Genomic DNA, 18509 nt, shown 5'->3' with positions numbered 1-18509 from the left:
TTCCCGTGAGTCTGTCCATCCAAGAACCCGGGACTGATGGACTGCCCAGCACTCCTCCGAGGCTGCCCCGTGGACGCATGGGCCCTGCCAGCAGCCTCCTGTGGGTGACTCAGAGGTTCCAATCCGCGGTATCTCAGCCACTGGTAGGGCTGCAATACCAGGGAACGCGGCGGAGTGGGCCGGGCCGGGAAGGGGCGGGTGGCTGCGCGCGAGATCCGGAAAGAAGTCCTCGTTTATCGGGAAATGGCCTGGACTTTTGTTATCCCGGGCTCCGGCTCAGGGAAGCCAGCGGACCCGGGATAATACGTTCAGGGTGTGGGGGAGGCTGGCTGGGCGCCTCCCTCGGTACTTTCTCCCGGTCCCGCGCGTTCCCAGCCCCTGCAGCCAGCCCACCCCCCAGCGGCAGGTGTTTCGCGCGCTGGGAACGGACGCCCCCGCCGCTCCGGCGCGGGTGGCTGAGATTGAGGGAAATGCACGCGCGTCTCCTCCCACCCCTGACCCTGTAGAACCGACCGGCGGCCGGAGCGCTGCGCCCGGCGACCCGAGTGTGTGGTCTCGCGGCCCCGCCCCGCGCGCGCGCTGCCCGCGTCCCCGGCTGAGCTCGCCCTCCCCGCGCGCCCCCGAGGCCGAGGCCGAGCCCGCAGATAGCCCCTCGCGGCCGCGGCCTGCAGGGACTTGTCGCCCGCGGAAGCGACTTGGAACCGTCCCGTGCTCCCCTGTCAGCCGAGTTCCCGTGCCCGCAGCGCCTTTTATCTGCCGGGCAATCGATCCCCTGGTGCCCCCTGCGTGCCATTCCCGGGCGTTTGTTTTCCATAGTACAGGACGTCTTTTCGGTAACCATTTCCTCATTGATACACTCCAGCGTATAGTGCGCCCATAAAAAGGCAATCACTGCGCTCAGTGGGGTCAGCTGGTCCTCTGGGGAGCGGGCGGGGGCGCCCGGGCCGCGGCGGTCCTCCTCGGCCGGGCAGAGGCTGGGGCCGGGGCGGCCCAGGACAGTGCCCAGGAAAGGCCTTCAAAACGGGGGCGGGGAGAGGCACTGGACCTCCAAGAGGCCGGTCGCTGCAGACCTCTGGGGTTCCATCCCCTCTGGTCCCTGGCTTTCGGCCCGACCTAGTGCGTTCTTGCCGAGACATTAACAAGTTTTTGACTCTTTTTAAAAAATGAAAATTATCATCACGGGCTTACTCCTGTTTATAAAAACAAGACAGACAGTAATCCTTAACTTCTAATGCTTAACTAATGATTGTATGTGCGGTGTTTTTGGTATGACTTAATTGCCAGAGAAGCAAAAGATTTTCTATGGTATCTGCTATGAATGAGACAGGGCGCTGTGGTGCGGCCCGAAACTTCACAAATGTTTGAAAGCCATCCGGTGAAGTTTGATCAGCGATCGATTCGTCCGTATGGTTCATTTATTTCAGGCTGTTCAAATTTTAGCTTATTATTTCCGATTAAAAGTCTCGGAAAATATTCGGGATGAAATGGACATATTTCCCCAGCTACTTTTGGGCCAACAGAATTATATCCACCAATAGCGCCGATCGTGAATAATCGTCGAAATAGCCATCTGCTTTTGTTGAACTTCAGGAAAGATCAATGTGTGCTATAGATGGGCGTGTGTGCGTTCAATAACACGGAGGGAAAGTGGAGACAAGACTGAAACTATCAATGAGATTAAATGCCACATATTCAGGTAAGAGCCCAACGATACACAGATAATCAGTAGAGCGACTCCTACTTACCAGCAGGTGCACGCGTGTGCTTCAGAGAGTCCGGTAACCCCCCAGAGTCCACCCGGGAAGACATTCTCCGTGGAAGCACGGGTGGGCCTTGGGTGCACAGCAGAAATCATTAGGCTTAAGGAAAAGGGCAGCTTGTCAAATTTTGCGGACTTGCGAGAGGACACAGCTGACTGCGCTGACCCATCCTGAAAGCATGAAAAAAGCAAAAAAAAAAAAAAAAAAAATCCAAGAATTCAGAAAGTTCCAAGTAAGTCTCTCCCTGGACTCTGTACTTTTTTTAGCATTCGTGACCCGCCGTAAACCACACATCCAGTTTCGCGATGGTGTCTAATTAGAAAAACGGGAACTTTTCATAGGCTCGGCGGTGTCACGTGACTCTAGGCAGGGTGATAAGGGGACCCTGTTATAAAGTGACAGCAAAACAGATAAGAACTCTTGGCAGATACTGGTAAAGAAATGATTAACCCAGGCGTGGAGAGGCGCTGTGCTGGGCTGAGCGGAGAAGGCTGCGGGGCTGAGGGGTCAGGGGATCAGAGCAGCGGGTAAAGCTGCACACCGGCTCCAATCCCCCCACCCACTCGGCCCGGGCTGGTGACACGGCCCCTGATGTCACCGCCTCTTTGCAGAGGGGCAGGCAGATGCAGCTCCTCGGGCCTCCGTAAATATGTTTTGCGTGATAACGTTGGCAGATATCAGTCCTCTAAGTGATGGCTAGAGATAGGGCTGACACGTCGAGACTTCGCCGGCGGCTCTGCCTGTTTTTTCCAGCGGTGTTTGCGTCACGCCTGTGTGCCTGCCGAGAGTTGAAAAGGCACAACTCTGGGCAGGCCTGTCTTTTTACCCCCAGTGAACGAAAAGGTATCCTTTGGAGTTAATGCTGGCACAGTGATGACTGCGTAGTACATTTCCCGTGATCTAAGTCATTCTTTGCTCACTTCCAGGGGAGAGGCTGGATCAGGGAACCGTCACTCAGACTCACAAGAGCCGTTCTAGGTTTCCCTGACTTACCCCCGTTGCTCCTCAGAGTCGTAAGATCTGGATTCCTCAGAGCAATGCGTGTGTTTTCCGGTGTGTTTTGATTTTGCTAATGGAGCAAACTTTTTTCAGTCTGACTTCTTCCTATTTGGAAAACTCAGATTGTTTATGAACAGCATTTTCCCCATCAGAATTGTATTTCAGGGGATTAGATTTCACTGCATATAACAGAGAAACCAGAATAACAAGTAACAAGGAAGGCTTACGTAAGACATTTATTTCTCTCTTATAAAAGAAGTTCGGAATCCAAGTCTCCCACAAGAGCTCCCCAGAGTTGCTGGGAACCTGGTTCCTTCCATCTACTACCTCCCAAGTCCTCATGTTCCAAAAGAGCTGCTAGAGTTCCGGCCATTACTGCCGGGAAGCAGTGTGGAGGAAGGGGAGACAAGGCACTTCCTGGAAGTACCACCAACTACTGCTTACATCTCACTAGGCAGAAATTCAACCTATACATACACCTAGCTGCAAGGGAGGCTGGGAAGTGAAGTATTTTAGCTGGACTAGTAACTACGTATTTTAAACAAAAAAGACTTGGCTGATTATAATCATTCATGTCCGTCCTTGGCAGTTATTTCTTTAAATAATCAAACGACAACACGGCGCCACTAAAAACACTCTTTTGTATGCTTTAAAGGACCCAAGACAACATCACGCCCGACTTCTCTGAGCCCCAAATTCTTTATAATAAAAATGACAAAAACCGCGGGCTGCAATCCTGTTTCTTGGTGAGAAGTAGATAAGAAGACATAAAGAAAGTGCTCCGTGTCATGACTGAAAGGGCTTTACACGTGCACAGATGTCCTGTGAAGCCAGTGTGGATGGGTGACTTGGGCCCTGGGGAGAGACACAGCCCCCTTGGTGACCTTGGAAAGACCTCCTCATTTCCTTCACCGTGTGCCAGCCACAGACACCATCTGCCGCCGTTCAGAAGGTCTCGCGGGGTTCTTCTAGCTGAAGGCCTTAGACGGGTTTGGTCTGATCCTCCTCCTCTTTGAACGAGGCTCATAACACAGGTAACAACGGAACGACTGGACTTCATGCTCCGTTCTGTGGTTCTGACCAGACGGGGCAATTCTACGAGACGCACACAGAACACCGAGCGCTGGCAGACAGCGTTACCAGGTTCTTGCTCGGTCCTTGGAGGGTCTTGCAGAAACACGCTCCGTCGCCCTCTGACTCGTGGCCCTGCCGCGCTGAGCGGCGTGCTGCGGCAACGTCGCACGAACGCGTGCATCGGGTCTTTGGAAGCTTGTCTAGCGGGTGCATAGAGACAGATTTTCAGCGCGCTGTGAGAAACGAACGTGGTTTTGTGAAAGAGGACCTAGGTGGTGGTCACGCACGTGTGGCACCAACCGCAGGTGCTGGGAACTCGGAACTTCCCTGTCCCGCCCCCCCACTCCTACCTGGGGGAAGAACGCAAAACCCATCGCAGCCTCAGTTCTTAGTGACCCTTTTTCTCCGACAAGGCACCGTCGGGCCACTTCCTGTTGGCAGCCGCGGGCATTTTCCACTCCCTCCTCCTGTTCCAGGCACCCTCCGAGCTAGAGCCGCCACGGGGCGGGGCGGGCGCTCAGACAGCGGCCGGGGGGGGGGGGGGGGGAAGAGAGAGGAGCGGATGGAAGGGTGTCTGCCCACCGATGTCAGGAAGGGCTCAGGAGTGATTGACAGCTAACCCATGCATCCAAGCCGTCTTTGCCAAAATCCGAAAGGCCTTAACCGTGTCACGAGCACCCACATGTTGCACGACAGTGTTCAAGTTCAGTTAATGAGTTACAGTCCCTGCCAACTTCCTGAGAACTCTCACCGAAGGCCTGGCGATGGGCCAGTCGCAAAACTGACGTTCTTGGAACGTCGGAACTCTGGCGGGCACATGCCGGAGCGCCCACTGGGAGGGCCCCTTGGGTGTGCCCGTAATTCAGGGGTATTAAGAACCGGCACCTAAATCACTCGTCATTCAAATGCACTGGTTGCCTTGAATACTGCGGGCGGGGGCGGGGGTGGTTTGCAGAAAACATAAAAATGCAGAACCAGTCAGTCCCTGCAAAACTATTGCTGAGCTTGTCCCCTTGCCTAACAGGCATTTGCCACCGACTTTGTTCAGGACCTGGGCTGTTTGACACTTTAAAAGAAACCGGCTACCTTGACCACCCCCCTCATCCCCAAACTTATTAATAACTGTGAGAAGTGCCACCTGGCCGGAGAGATAAGCAACTTTGACACGGTACTGTTATGGCCAGGCAAATATCACTCACTTTTTATGGCACTAATCATTAAACAGCCTCGGTCACTCTCGGCCATCACGGCGTCTGCAACTCACTCCTTGGGGAGGCCCGGGTCGAGCGCCCCACGGTTACCGCAGCCTGCGATGTTTGTCTGATGGCTTGCGGCTCCCATCTTTATTCAGGGCAAAGGAAGTAGCTTCAGTCATTCGAGTGGGCGCTGGTGTTGACCTCTCATGCCCCGCTGAAAAGGGGAAGGTTTAATCAGAAACGGTAAATGAGGTAGGATTGAAAAATACCCGTCCCGTATACAGTTTCTCAGCACACAGACATCTGTGACTGATCCAAACATCACTCCGTGAGAAAGGCATACGTAGGTCATAGTTTCCACTGTATTTTGGGAAAGACGAGGAAAAGCCCGAAGAGAAAGGATCATTTGAAAAAACAAAGCCATGGAGACACTTAGAAAGGTCATTCCTCCTGTGCCGTGGCCAGGACAAAAACGCATTGCCAAGAAGTGGGCTTACTTTTCCCTGGGAGTTTTATTTCCAGTGCTCTAACAAGTTATACCTTCCAGCCATCAAGCAGGGTTTACTTTGGGCACTACATAGTTTGGGTTTTTTGAAGTCCCATGGCTGCAGTGAACACACGGCGTGTGTGATGTCCGAGACAGGCGGGGTCCTGGGGCTCCGCAAGGGCCGTCCTCGGGCTCACACAGGTCACTCCGCTGGAGCGGGTCTCTCTCGGCACCGGGGGGACTTCTGTCCTCTCTCACCTGTTCGCTGAGACGTGCGTCTTCCATTTGTCCAAGCCAGCGCCCGGCGCAGTGGCTCGGACAAAGGAGACTCAACGTCATTAAGGGAGCAGAGAGGAAAGGGACTAATGGTCCCGGGAAGGGGGTGGAACTGTTAGGGGGGCAGAGGAGGCGAGGCAGGGAAAGCACTGGAAGGTAATGGGAGGGGCGGGGCTCTGTGGTGGTGGCCAGGCCGGTCACTGGGGGGACAAACTGAGCGAGATGACCATACCCCGGGGAGCGTGGTGGCGCCACGTGGGGAGCAGCGAGCAGGCGCCCGGCTGCGCTCCGACACAGGCGGCCTCATTTCACCTAAGCCCCCGCGTTAGGTCGATGGGGTTCGTTCCTCCATGGGGCAAACGTCCCCCTGAACCGCCGTGCGGGTGGGGTAAGTAGAGACTCCTGAAGTCCGATTATTTGCCCGAGGTCAGTCGGCCGGTTCGTGGGGCTGTCTGGTGTGGAGCCTCGGGGCCCATGCCCCCTCCTCCCCGGTGCTCTAGGCAGCTTGCGCCTGGCTTCAGCGTCTGTCCAGTAAGGTCAAGTGTGGTTTCTCCAGTCACCGGGGTAAATGGCACAGGCGGCCTGGCTCCGCTCTGCTAGTCGGTCACGCAGTCATTGACATTCTTACGTGGCTGTCCACCAGGAAGCTGGATCCGGAAGGTCAGCGTGACCCTGAGAGAGGGCGGCCAAGCCCTTCTGCGGACCGAGCTGAAGGTCCGCAGCGGTCACGCCGTTGTCCCCGGTAGTCGTGATGCTTGGTGGGTGGTCTGCAGAGCCTCGTCCGTCTTCTCATTGCCCACGAGTCCTCGGGGAGAGAAAACTGGGGACCACAGGTGGACTCGGGATGAGGGATGGTTCATTCCCGTGCTCAGGGGTGGACGTCCGCCACGCAGTGGTTCCACTCTAGTCCCAGGGGAGGCCCTGGTCACAGCCTGCCCCTGGTCACTGTCCCTGCCTGGGAGGGGACAGCATGGGGGTGGCTAGTTAGCAGACTCAGGGTCCAGCTTCAGGCAGCTCTCAGAAGGGGGTCATGAGGGGAGAGAGAGATAACAGCTGGGGTGGGGAAGCAAGTGGCACTGTCCCCTTGTCCCTTACATCATGTCCTCCTCCCGCCCACCTGTGTGGGTTTAGCAGCACCGGTTCCAGGGAGGCGGGGAGACTGAGGTGGGGAGATGGAGAGTCGGGGTGACTGAGGTGGGGAGATGGAGAGGCGGGTGAGGTGGGGACGACACGTGCGCAGGAGGCCAGAGGAGGTGCAAGGGTCAGAGAGTCGGGCCAGCACCGTTTCCTACCTGAGTGTGTGTGTGTGTGTGTGTATCTCTGTGTGTACATGTGTGTTTGCGAGTGTATGAGTGTGTATACACATGCCTGTGTTGTGTGTGTGTGTGTGTGTGTGTTTACCCAGAGGCAGTAGAGGGCTGAGTTTCGGTGCCAGAGGCCACAGCTGGGTTGACGTCAACTCAGCTGTGCTGGGTGACCTTGGCCCAGTCACTCGACCTCTCTGTGCTTCCATTTCTTCATCTACAAAATGCGGGCAGTAGTTATACCTGTGTCCGGGGGTTGTTGAGCATTTTTGACTGGAGCTAAAAATTTATGGAATGCTGATTGGAATTGATTCCAGGCACCGTCTATTCATCTTAAACCTACATACACATCGATAGAAAACTTCCAAAAGGCTCCTTGTGGGCCACACTGGGAGTCGCCATTTCCGTGAAGCTGCTTCGAAGCCCTTTGCTGATATCAGAGTTGTTGATATCAGAGTTGGTGCCAGGGGACCCCAGGAGCCTGGTCTGGCGAGGTGGGTGGTGTGTAGGCAGTTTTGTGTCGCGAGCTTAAATCTGAATTTTTTGCGACGCTCTCCTTCTCCTGGTCACTCAACTGCAAAACCAGCTGCAGTCACAAGCCTGCTGTTTCACACTGCGGAGTGGGTGGTGGGGAAATTACTCCAGAGCCCTTCACGAAGTAGGTGCTTTCCTACGCCCGACAGGAGAGTTAGCCCTTGTGACTCCGCGAAGGTTCCCTTCCCAGCCCTGGTGATCGACACCGAATAGTTTCCTCTTCTCAGCTCAGGCGAAAACATCCTTCCACAGCAAGAGCTAGAGTGTGTTTGTGTGCGTGGGTAGGCGTGTTAAAAACACTCCAAGTCTTATTTGGAATTTGAAGACTGTATCACTTTGAAACCTAGCTAGTGTTTCATTTTATCATTGCTTCTCCCACCGGCTCCTCATTTTTAATGGGTCACATGGGGACGACAGTCGAATGTGATGAGAGCCCCCATTGGGTTGCCTGGGGGAACTGGGAGTGACGTCAGCTGTCGCCTGAGTTTCAGAGGTCAAAGGGGCCGCCCATGAACTGGGCCCCTCTCTGAGCTGCCCTCCAGGGGTCCCGGTCCTCTGCGGGGAACGTCCTCGGCCTGTCCCCTACGTAAGAAGATGGGAGCTGGCAGGAGCCACCATGCTGGAGCTGGAAGGGAGCATTTACTTGGCTGTTCTTGGGGGTGGGGCGGGTGGGTCTTGGTCTGCTCTGCATCCGGGGACAACTGTCTCCTTCCTGACAACTCTGGGCTGCCAGCAGCTGCACCCATGGGAGGGAAGGGGGAACTCGTGGGCGTTGCCCGAGAAGGGGCCGGTCCTGGGGAGGTGACTCAGGAGCACGACTTCCAGTTTTCTCTGGGGGCAAGGTTTGGGGCTAAAGGCACCAGGAGGGCTCTCTGCCAGATTTTTCTTTCCTTTCTTTTTTTTTTTTTTCCCTTTAAATCAATCCAGTGCATTGTTTGTCCTCTGGGTTTGACAGGCAGGTTGTCACAAGGTCCTGAGCTGCCCGACTTCTGTGGGCACCTTCCGTCTGAAGGCTGCCGCCTACTGTGACCTGCATTCAGGGAACCACAGACAATGGGCTTAACCATTAACTCTCACACCCGCTTTCAATGACCCTTTTATGCGATGAGAAGTATATAGGCACCTGCTGGATGCTTGTGGGGGAACAGGGAAGGCTCCAGGCTGAGCGAGGCTCTCACGGAACCGGGAGTGGGTGGTCCGGGTCCTGGGACCCAGCCAACAGCCAGCCTGGACCTGGCCAGGTCCGCTGACGCCGTCCAGCAGGCAGTCCGCCGTCCCCGACTCGGCTTTCTGACGCTGAAAAAGTTAAAGAGTGAAGTGAGGTTGTGGCAGCACCTTGCATTCACTGAGTAACCCCCCAGTCTGACGGTATTACTGCCCATAAGGCGTCATCGATGTTTCGTGTCTATTCCCACGCCCCTTCCTGGTGGGCCTTGGGACGGCGACAGACAGAAACAGGGTACATTGTCTTTTCGAGTGATGGCAGAGGCTGAAAAGAATGGCCGGGATCCTGCCCCTTCGGTTCATAATTACCTCGATGAATCTTCTCTTCCACTTAATTGAGCAACACCTCCAACAAACGGGCACTTCTCCAGAAAACTATGCAATCTGGTAATGCCCGAGTGCTCAGTTAATTTTAATAAGAGTTCGTCCCATCCGAGGGGCGGACCTGACCTCGTTGGATTGCGTGTGGAACACTGCGTGTCAGCAGCACGGGGCCACGGGGGTCTTCTGCTGCATCCATGCTCTCGTGGGGTTTGACTCCCACACGGTGCTTTGGGTCCACACGCCGTAGCGCAGAGATGCCTCCCTGTGGCGTTGGGGAGGCCTCTTCCGATCCTTCTGGTAGAATCACTGTTTCTTGGCACCTCTCTCCAGCCCCAACGCTCAGATCCGGACTCAGAAACACGGCAGCCTGCAGCGGGCGAAGCCAGGGCCCCGTGCTCTCCGAGTCGGCAGGCAGGTCCCACGCGGCGACCTGGTCCACGCATGGCCGAGTGGAGACGGGCGTCCCTGAATCTTCTCCTCAGTGTTCCGACCAGTGGATCGCCTGCGTCCCCACCCTGCTTTCAAGGCCACGGCACGGCGTGCCCATCTTCGTGTGGGTGCGCGTGCTCTGGTCTCCCCCAACCTTGACCGAGTTGTCACTCATCTTCGTGTGTCCAAAATGGAATTTTTCAAGGAGACCCACGCCAATCTGCCACCCTCTCGAGGACGAGGACTGTGACCTGCCACTGTCCGCAGCCCCTCCAGGGCCACAACTTTGCGCACCAGGACCAGGAACCGGAACAGGCTTCGTCGGCACTTTGAGGAAACACAGCATTTTGGTGTTGCCCGCCCAGCACTGAAACTGAGCCCCCAGCTCCCCGGTCAGGGTCGGAGTCACCCGAGACACCTTCCCCCGCCTGGGGACGCAGGGAGAGCCCTTCAAGTGGCCTCACTCAGCCGCAGGCCCACGTGCGTGGACGGGGTCCGGAGGGAGGGCGCTCACGTTGTGGCGGGCTCTTGTGAGCATCCCATGGGATGAAGGACGGGAAGTGTTTTGTGAGCTGGAGCACCCGGTGGGTACCAGGGGTGGGGATGACGGGAGCAGGCATGGCAGGACCACCTGTGTGTGAAGTCACCGTGCAAGGTCCTGTCCCTGAGCTTCATGGGGTCCACGCGCGCCCGAGCCACCGAGCGATGCGGTGGCCCCTTCAGGTGGCTGTCCCGCACCCCACCCCCACCCCCTCGGCGCCTGGGGTGGTGTGGAAGTGGACCAGGCTCGTTCCTATTGTCGCTCTCTCTTCTCCCTTTGCTGGACTCGACTGAGCGAACTGTTAAATACACGACCAGTGAAACTGAGTGGCGTGGTCAGCCATGTGGGCCCTGTGGGGACACCATGACTTGTCTGCTCTCTGGGACATGTTGGCCGGGAAGCTCCGGGACCTTTCTGCGTGAGGCCACAGCCAACTGGTTCTAAGAGGAGCTTTCGGGTGAGCTGGCTGCCAGAGGGGGCACTCGGAAGGCTGTTTTTCCCCCTGAAATGTCCTGTCCTAAATAGTCATCTGGCATGGCTCTTGTCACCTGGAGCTCGAGTTCGTGAGGGACTTTTCTCATTGAAGCGGGTTGCCCGGCCCCACCTGGCCCTCGTTCCGGGCACCCCCAGGGCGCTCCATTGCAGAGGGAGGGAAGACTCCCCCCCCCCTGTGCGCAGTTGCCCTGCGGCCTCTTCCTTTGTCTGTACAAAAAATATCGTCATCGGGTGCACCTTCTACGCCGAAGGCTGCTCTGGGTGGCACTCCGGGAGAGAAAGCGTGAACTCTGGGTTCTAGGGATTGTCTCACCTCCCTTTTTGGTCCAGCTAGTTGTCCCAACACCTTCGTTTTTCTCTCATTACCATTGCGACTGTTCTAGCCAGAAAAATCTGTGATTTGGCCGCTCCATTGAAGTCACTGTGGCGGGGGGACTCCACGCATTTTCACTGTGTTGGGAGACCCCGGCGTGGACAGGGAGACCTGCCACCTCCCCTGCATCACCCAGTAGCAGAGGGAAGGGCCACATTTATTTTTCTTCTAAGGCGTGGGGGCGTCCATAAGGAGAGGGGGCTTCTCTTACGCCACTGAGGGAACAGCTTTTCAGGCGAAAAACAGCCTTCTGTCCACCAAGATGGGTGACTGTCACCCCCAACACACACCTCCCTCAGCTCGGTCCCTTAGCGTTCGGATTGCTTCCCTGCGTGCGGGACTCTGGGAGGGTTGTGCAGAAAACGCATCTGCAGAGACGCGTTTGTGAAGGGGCTGAGTTTTCCAGCGGGGCCTGGGAGCTGGCCTTCTCGAGGGCGCGTCCGGGCGGGCGGGCTGGCTTCTCAGGAAGGCCGGCCTCGTGCTCACGTCGGATGCCACCCCAGGGCCTGCTGCTGGGCCGGCCACACCTGCGGGCTGTGGAGCGTGGGGGCAGCCGGCCTGCTGAGCCGCGGGCCATTGCGTCATCCGGGGAAGCGGGAATCGGCGTGCCCGTCCCTGACCGGGAAGCTTTGCTTGGAGGAAAGTCTGGACTCGCCAGGGCAAGGGCCACTGACGCAGGTTTAGGGTTCAAGCTCAATGACAGCATCACAGGCCTGGACTTTATGGCCTTCTGATGTGCCGGTCCCTCCGACGGTGGAAACAGTGTGGACTTGCGTGGATGTCTCTGAGTTAAAAATGTAAGGAATCTGCTGAGCTGCATCTCTATGCATGGGGCTCCGTGTTCTTTCTCTCTCTCTCCTCCCCTTCCCTCCTTTCTTTCTCTCCTTCCTTCCTCTCTTTTTAGAGAAAAGGGGAGAGAGAGGGAGAGGAACCTCAACCCACTGCTCCGCCCACTCGCCAGTTCATTGCTTGGTTGACGCCTGCGTGTGCCCGGAGCAGGGGTCACACCCACACCCGGGCACACCTGGGTGACACTCCAACCCACTGAGCTCCCCTGCCAGGGCCTGCGTGTCCTCTTAAAGNATTGCGTCATCCGGGGAAGCGGGAATCGGCGTGCCCGTCCCTGACCGGGAAGCTTTGCTTGGAGGAAAGTCTGGACTCGCCAGGGCAAGGGCCACTGACGCAGGTTTAGGGTTCAAGCTCAATGACAGCATCACAGGCCTGGACTTTATGGCCTTCTGATGTGCCGGTCCCTCCGACGGTGGAAACAGTGTGGACTTGCGTGGATGTCTCTGAGTTAAAAATGTAAGGAATCTGCTGAGCTGCATCTTTATGCATGGGGCTCCGTGTTCTTTCTCTCACTCTCCTCCCCTTCCCTCCTTTCTTTCTCTCCTTCCTTCCTCTCTTTTTAGAGAAAAGGGGAGAGAGAGGGAGAGGAACCTCAACCCACTGCCCCGCCCACTCGCCAGTTCATTGCTTGGTTGACGCCTGCGTGTGCCCGGAGCAGGGGTCACACCCACACCCGGGCACACCTGGGTGACACTCCAACCCACCGAGCTCCCCTGCCAGGGCCTGCGTGTCCTCTTAAAGGGAGGACCCAGTCCTCGCGGGTTAGTGTTCACAGTTCAGTTGGGCAGATGAGCCCCCCCCCCGCCCCCCGCACGTGAAAATGACTTGCAGTCAAAACCACAATCTAAGTCTTCGGAGTCAAATGTCGGGACAGTGACGGGGAGAGGTTCAGAGGGGGGACGACACGGCTGGCGGCTGAGAGAGGAGACAGGCGGCCCCTGAAGGGCGATGGGGATGGGACGAATGCGGGACGTCTGGGCGAGCAGTGCCCTAAAGACAGGTGAAGGGGCTCGGGCGACCACAATGCCCTCGGGAAGCCGTGGCTGAACCAGACAGACAGCCCTGAAGTGACCGGGAAGGACAAGTGCGATGATGGACAGCCTGGGACACCGGACGTTTTCCCCCGAAACAGCCACAACGACGAAAGACAACTGAGGTCACTCACTGAGTAATCTTATTTAATTGCTCTGCGGGCCGGAGGGCCGGACATCGCTGTCGGGACATTTGGGTGTTGGCCTCGTATTGCTCTTGAGTGGGGCCCCGGTGACGGGGGCGTGGGGATTCTGTGGGGACGGGGGAGGGGGACAGCGGCAGCAGACAGCACCCACGGGAGGCAGAGCCCAGGACGGTGGTGGACACACGTCACCGCACTTGTCCAAGCCCGTGGCAGGCAGGACACCGGGAGCGACCCTCCTGGCAGCTGTGGACCCCGGGTGACAACGGCGTGTCGGCGCAACAATCCCTCGTTATGATGCCAAATGCACTACCTCGTGGGCCAGTGCTGACCACGGGGGGCCGTGCCTGTGGGGCAGCGAAGGGGTCCATGGGAGGTCTCTGTCCCTCCCTCTCAGTTTTGCTGGGAACGTAACTGCTCAAAAAAAAACTCCACTAAAGGAAATTTTGAGAGCGCACCAGCGAGTAATAGACTCACATAAGTTTCTTTTTTTTTAGAGTCATTTCAGATGACCACGGTAAAATTTTTTAAAGTGCAGCCTGGCTAGGGAGACCTATGTGAGGGATTTGGGTTTTCAGCGGCGATTGAAAATTCTCGTGTCTGCTTCTTGTGAAAACCACACTCTTAGAAATAATTGGCCTCGTCCTACCCTCAAAGTTGTATTTCTAGTGTTTCTTGCCTCTCGAATATCCCTTCAAAGCTACCCCTTTGATTTTGAGGGACCCCCCGGTCACCCCGGTGCACGGTCACCGAGCCCCTCTGTCCACGGAGGGCTCCCCAGGGACAGCACTTGGCCGTGCAGACGCGGAAGCTGGGCCGGGGCAGCTCACAGCTGGGCCTGCAGCACCGGAGGGGGCGTCACTCAGAGGGGGCGTCATTCAGCCGCCGTGTCCCTCCCTTTGGTGTGTGGCTCTCGGTTCCTCTCAACCCCCCCCCTCCCCGCCTGCCCCCTGGCTGAGCCAACTCAGGCTCTCGGTTCAGGGGGTTCAGGGAGTTCAGAGATTTGGAAGGAGACCCAGGAGGTGGCAGAGAACTAACTTTGTTTATTTTGTCTATCTGTTCTGTATCACCAAATTCTCTCCTCTCATATTTTATAAACATTTTGACATTCTGTTGAATTTTCCTCAAATGCCTTCCATCTGGAGATGTATTATCGGCCGTCTCGTCCACCTTCAAGCCCCGGTCATTTGATTGCTGACCACAGAAAAATCAACAACCCACTTGCCGAGAGGCATCGCCCAGACTTTCTGTTTTGAAGGACATTAAGAAACAGCGAAGGAGCGATGGTGGATACCGATGAAGGACCAGGAGACACGATTGCTTGTATTGTCGGCTGTCTTTAGCAGTTTCCGTGGTGTATAACGTCTCGGTCCCCCAGAGAACTATCCATCCTCGTGCAATGCACTCAGCTGGGAGAGCTGGTGGGGCTCCCGCCGGCCCCCGCCCCGGGCCCCTGACGCTGCCTCCCACCACCTGCGGCCCACCCGGACCCGGTTCCCCTGGGTGGGCTGGACGCGTGGTTCTCAGGCGGTCGCCCTGTCATTGGAAGTTGGGGTCTGCCCTGTTTTGCTTCTTTGGTTGAATACCGGGACTTCTAAGATTCTCCGACTTGACAAGAGCGCGCCCTCAGGGGAGGTGGGCAGTGGTGCGAGACGAGACCATGCGTGATGTCACTGTGTGGACAACTCAACTGAGTGGATTCACGGGATTTGTTAATTTCGATTTTAGTTTTTAGAGAGGGGAAAGGAGGAAGGGAGAGAGGGAGAGAAACATCAATGTGTACTTGCCTCTCGTGCGCCCCCTACTGGGGACCTGGCTGGCAACCCAGGCATGTGCCCTGACTGAGAATTGAACCTGTGAGCTTTTGATTCACAGCCCATGTTCCATCCACTGAGCCACACCAGCCAGGGCTAATTTATGCATCTATCTTTACTTGCTTTTCTTTCTGTCTTCAATGTATACATTACATTTCCCCCTCACTGTGATATTACTTCAGGTAGAAAAATGTAGAAAATATTTTTAAAGGTATAAAGAAAATTTTAAATTATACTCCTACCATCAAAGAAAATCTGTGTATAATTTGAGAATTTTCTTTCAGACTTTCTAGGGGCATAAATATGTTTTTGAAGAGCATGAAATCTCGTAGCTTTCTTTTGTTTCCATTTGATGTTTTACCAGTAATACTTTCTCATGTCCTGGAACACTCTTGGTACATATGATTTTCTGGATAGTCGCTTCATATTCTATTATATTCATTGAGCACTGTTTTAAAAAAAACTTTCTATTGTCGGAAATGCATTTTTGGTGATTTTTGGCTGTTGTGAATGAGGCCAAGAGGAGTAATCTTGTACATATGCTTTGTGAGTTGTTGCATAAAAAGAACTGAGTGTTTTTAAATTTAAAAAAAAATTTGAAAACACTTGTAAAGTGAAAAATTCAAGCAAACAAAAAACTTGAGTCTAAACAAATTGAACCCCCCAATTCTTGTCTCTTAGGTCCAGCAATTATTAAGATTTTCACCATTTTTCTTCACTTATGAGTGATGACTTTTACTGTCCTAGTTTCTCTAGAAAAAATTCCCAGAAAGGTTGGGCCTGTTTACATGCCCGTGAACTGCCTCGGTGAAAGTATCAGGGTGAGAAAAACCACATTTCACAGGCCCCACATTGCTCTGTTTCAGCTTGCGCTTATCAGATAGCCAGGATCAGACGATGCGCTCGTGTAGATCGGCGTGTGTTTGTTCTTTTTGCGGTGTGCTGTTGATGTGCTGTTTTCTGACACAGCACAGTGTTCATTTTAAGTAGGCGAATCCATGTATCGAAACATCCCGTAACTGTGTTTAAATGCCACATCTGTCCCGGGGTGGGGGGGCGCAACTGGAGTGAGCAGAGCCCAGGGGCTGCACTGTGAGCTCCGGGCCCTGCCCAGAGCCCAGTCTGGCACCTGCCGTTTACACGCTTGACGCGAGGTCACTTCCCGCACCCACCGGGCTCCTCGGCTTCTCCACTTGCACAGCAGAGGCGGCTCTGTCCTGACCGCTCCGCAAAGCTGACGTGCAGTGACCATGGACCTGAGACCCTTTGAAACGGGTAGTGAACTGAGGACAGGTGCCTCTTCAGTCCAAGTGGAGCATTCGGGTGGGTCAGGGGTGACCAGAAAATCCTTTCACAATCATCTTTGTTCACAAACATCTCCGAGACTTTGTGGCGAGCAGAAATTAACAGGGGACATGCATTTAAGGCGTGGATGAAAAAGGAACTAAGCTTTCTTCCCCGAGGTTAAGACAAAACCACAGAATTTTGCTTGTAGATTGTCCTGGAATCATAGAAAAATGCCTACTGTTTAGACACGGAGGAAACGACCTACGATCAGCCCAACCTTATCATTCAGAGTGGACAGGCCCCTCAGCTGTGAGTGGCTCACGCGGTGGAGACCAGAGCCGTTTGGGGTCCAATTCTGTTCTGAGTAACGAGGGAAAACCCACACCCCTCTCCCTCATTCCTCAGAGCCTCTGGGATCTGGAACTCCCTTGCTGTGGAGACCCGGAAACCCGCTGCCCGCTCTCAGCAGGAAAGAGGGTGGGTGCAGCCCGATTTACACCTGAAACCAGTGTCCAGAACAGAAGGAACTGGAAAGGTCCGCCTCCTCTTGAGATGGATATTTGAGGTCCCCGTGGACCTTTTGCATCTGAATTCTCTGGGGAATTGTCACAACCGTTGCTTTTACTTGCTTATGAGGGATTAAACCCACGGAAATGGAGCCATTAAGACGGAAGGTGCTGGGACCCCGCCCGGGCGGGTCACCCTGGGAGAGTCAGGGTTTAGTGGCCGCTGTCTTGGGCGCTGGCCCTGCCCTAGGAAACTGGACAGGCCCGAAGTCTGCATGCAGATGGGAGAGAGAAAAAAGGCTAACGACGGTCATTTCAGAGGGACAGGCACCTCCATTCCCTGGGGGTGTGAGCGTGAGTGTGAGCGTGAGTGTGAGCGTGAGTGTGAGTGTGCTGGGAAGGCGGTAAGGACGGGGTGGGGACGGGGAGCAGCGAATGGTCTCTGCGAGTTTGCAGGGCTGAGCTTTCTGCACGTGGGCCCCACTCGGGTCTGCGTGAGGGCTGGGCAGCCCGGGTACGAGGGGTCGGACGCCTGGCTCTGACCCTCGGGAGAAGCCCTGCAACAGCGATTTGAGCCTGGACTGCGGAACCTGCTTCTCGCCCTGCGACACACTGGCAGGGGCCCGGGGGGCCGAGGGTGAGGCAGGAGGAGCTGAGACCTGAGGCTGGGCGTGGGCGGACGTCGGGAGGTTCTGGGGCAGCCCGTGAAGAGTTTGGCTGGATTTTCGGGGAACTTTCAGGGTCCCCTGTGCGGATCCTGTGTCCGTCACTGGAGTAGGTCTCTCCTTGAGAACCCAGGCATCGCGGACAGAAGGAGGGGTACGGACCACAGCCACCCCTCTCTGGCTTCGACTCGCAACCTTTTCTAAATGCCGGGCATGATGGGGTGAAAAAGCGTTTCACTCCCATGCAGTAGAGACAGAATCCTGCCATGTGTGTCCCCCGTGACGTGTCCCCTCTCAGACTGTGTCGGGTTCATCCACCGTGAAGCGTGCAGGAGTTTTTGAGCCCTTTATTATTAGTGTGTTTTGAAGTCGGGGCACCTAGTCCGCCGTGTGGAGGCCCATTCGGGAATCCGATAACTTCTCAGATGCGGGGTCGGGGAAGAGAGCCGGCCTGGAGGGTTTTCCTGGTTGGTGCCCTGGACGCCGAGCAGAGCCACCAGAGAGGGGCCCGTTCTCGGCGGGATGCGGATGGCCCTGGGCGAACGGATGGAGTGGTCAGCTGGCGAGGGACAGGGAACGGATGCTGGGCGGGGTGGAGGCGGGGCGAGGCAGGGGAGCAAGGCGCTGAGGCTCCCTGTGGCAGAGCGTGGCCTGGGGTGTCCAGGGGGCCGATGGCCGGGGGCCGGGTGGGAGATCGGGCAGGAAGCAGGGGGGACTGAGGGGGGGACTGCGGACCCGCCTGGGAGGGCCGTCGGTGACTGTGTTCCGTGTCCCACTGGGAGACGTCCACCTTGCAACCTGATTGTCAACGTCCCAACGGCCTCCTCAGGGTTTAGGGACGTTTCACGGGAGCCTGGGGGACGGGGGCCCGGAAAATGGGCCACTGGAGGAAAGGCTTGCTTTGGGGGAGCAGACGGAGCCGCTGGCTCTGCTCTTTGAGCTCCCTCAGGAGAAGAGCAGATCCCCAAGACTCTGCCAAGACACTCAACGTCAGGAGCTCACCGCGGCTTACACCTAGGTACCGGATTCTGGCCCAGACCCACAGAGAAGACCCCCAGACCCGCTTCTCCCGCCCAGAGAAGCAGGAATGGCCCTGGTCTCCGTATTCAAATGGGAACACGCACGCTTGGCCGCACCCCTGGGACAGAGCCACGGGCCCGTGACCGGACCGTGTCTCCTGCAAGGCCGGCTACTTGGC

General features: G+C 56.1%; 1 protein-coding gene across 2 annotated transcripts in view; it reads right to left on the bottom strand.

Annotated features, from left to right (window-relative positions):
• NR5A2 (nuclear receptor subfamily 5 group A member 2) overlaps positions 1-2052 on the bottom strand; it is an 83316-nt gene extending 81264 nt beyond the window's left edge. For both annotated transcript variants that reach the window (XM_037070507.1, XM_037070502.1), the window contains exon 1: positions 1746-2052. In XM_037070507.1, coding sequence (XP_036926402.1) covers positions 1746-1809 — 64 coding nt within the window. In that variant the 5' untranslated portion in view covers positions 1810-2052. The remainder of the gene's footprint in view (positions 1-1745) is intronic.
• Between the last annotated feature and the right edge of the window lie 16457 nt (positions 2053-18509).

This window comes from Sturnira hondurensis, unplaced genomic scaffold (genome assembly GCF_014824575.4).
Source record: "Sturnira hondurensis isolate 20B ecotype Veracruz unplaced genomic scaffold, ASM1482457v3 Scaffold0018805, whole genome shotgun sequence".
NCBI classification, from domain to species: domain Eukaryota; kingdom Metazoa; phylum Chordata; class Mammalia; order Chiroptera; family Phyllostomidae; genus Sturnira; species Sturnira hondurensis.
This window is presented reverse-complemented; position numbering and strand designations above follow the sequence as displayed.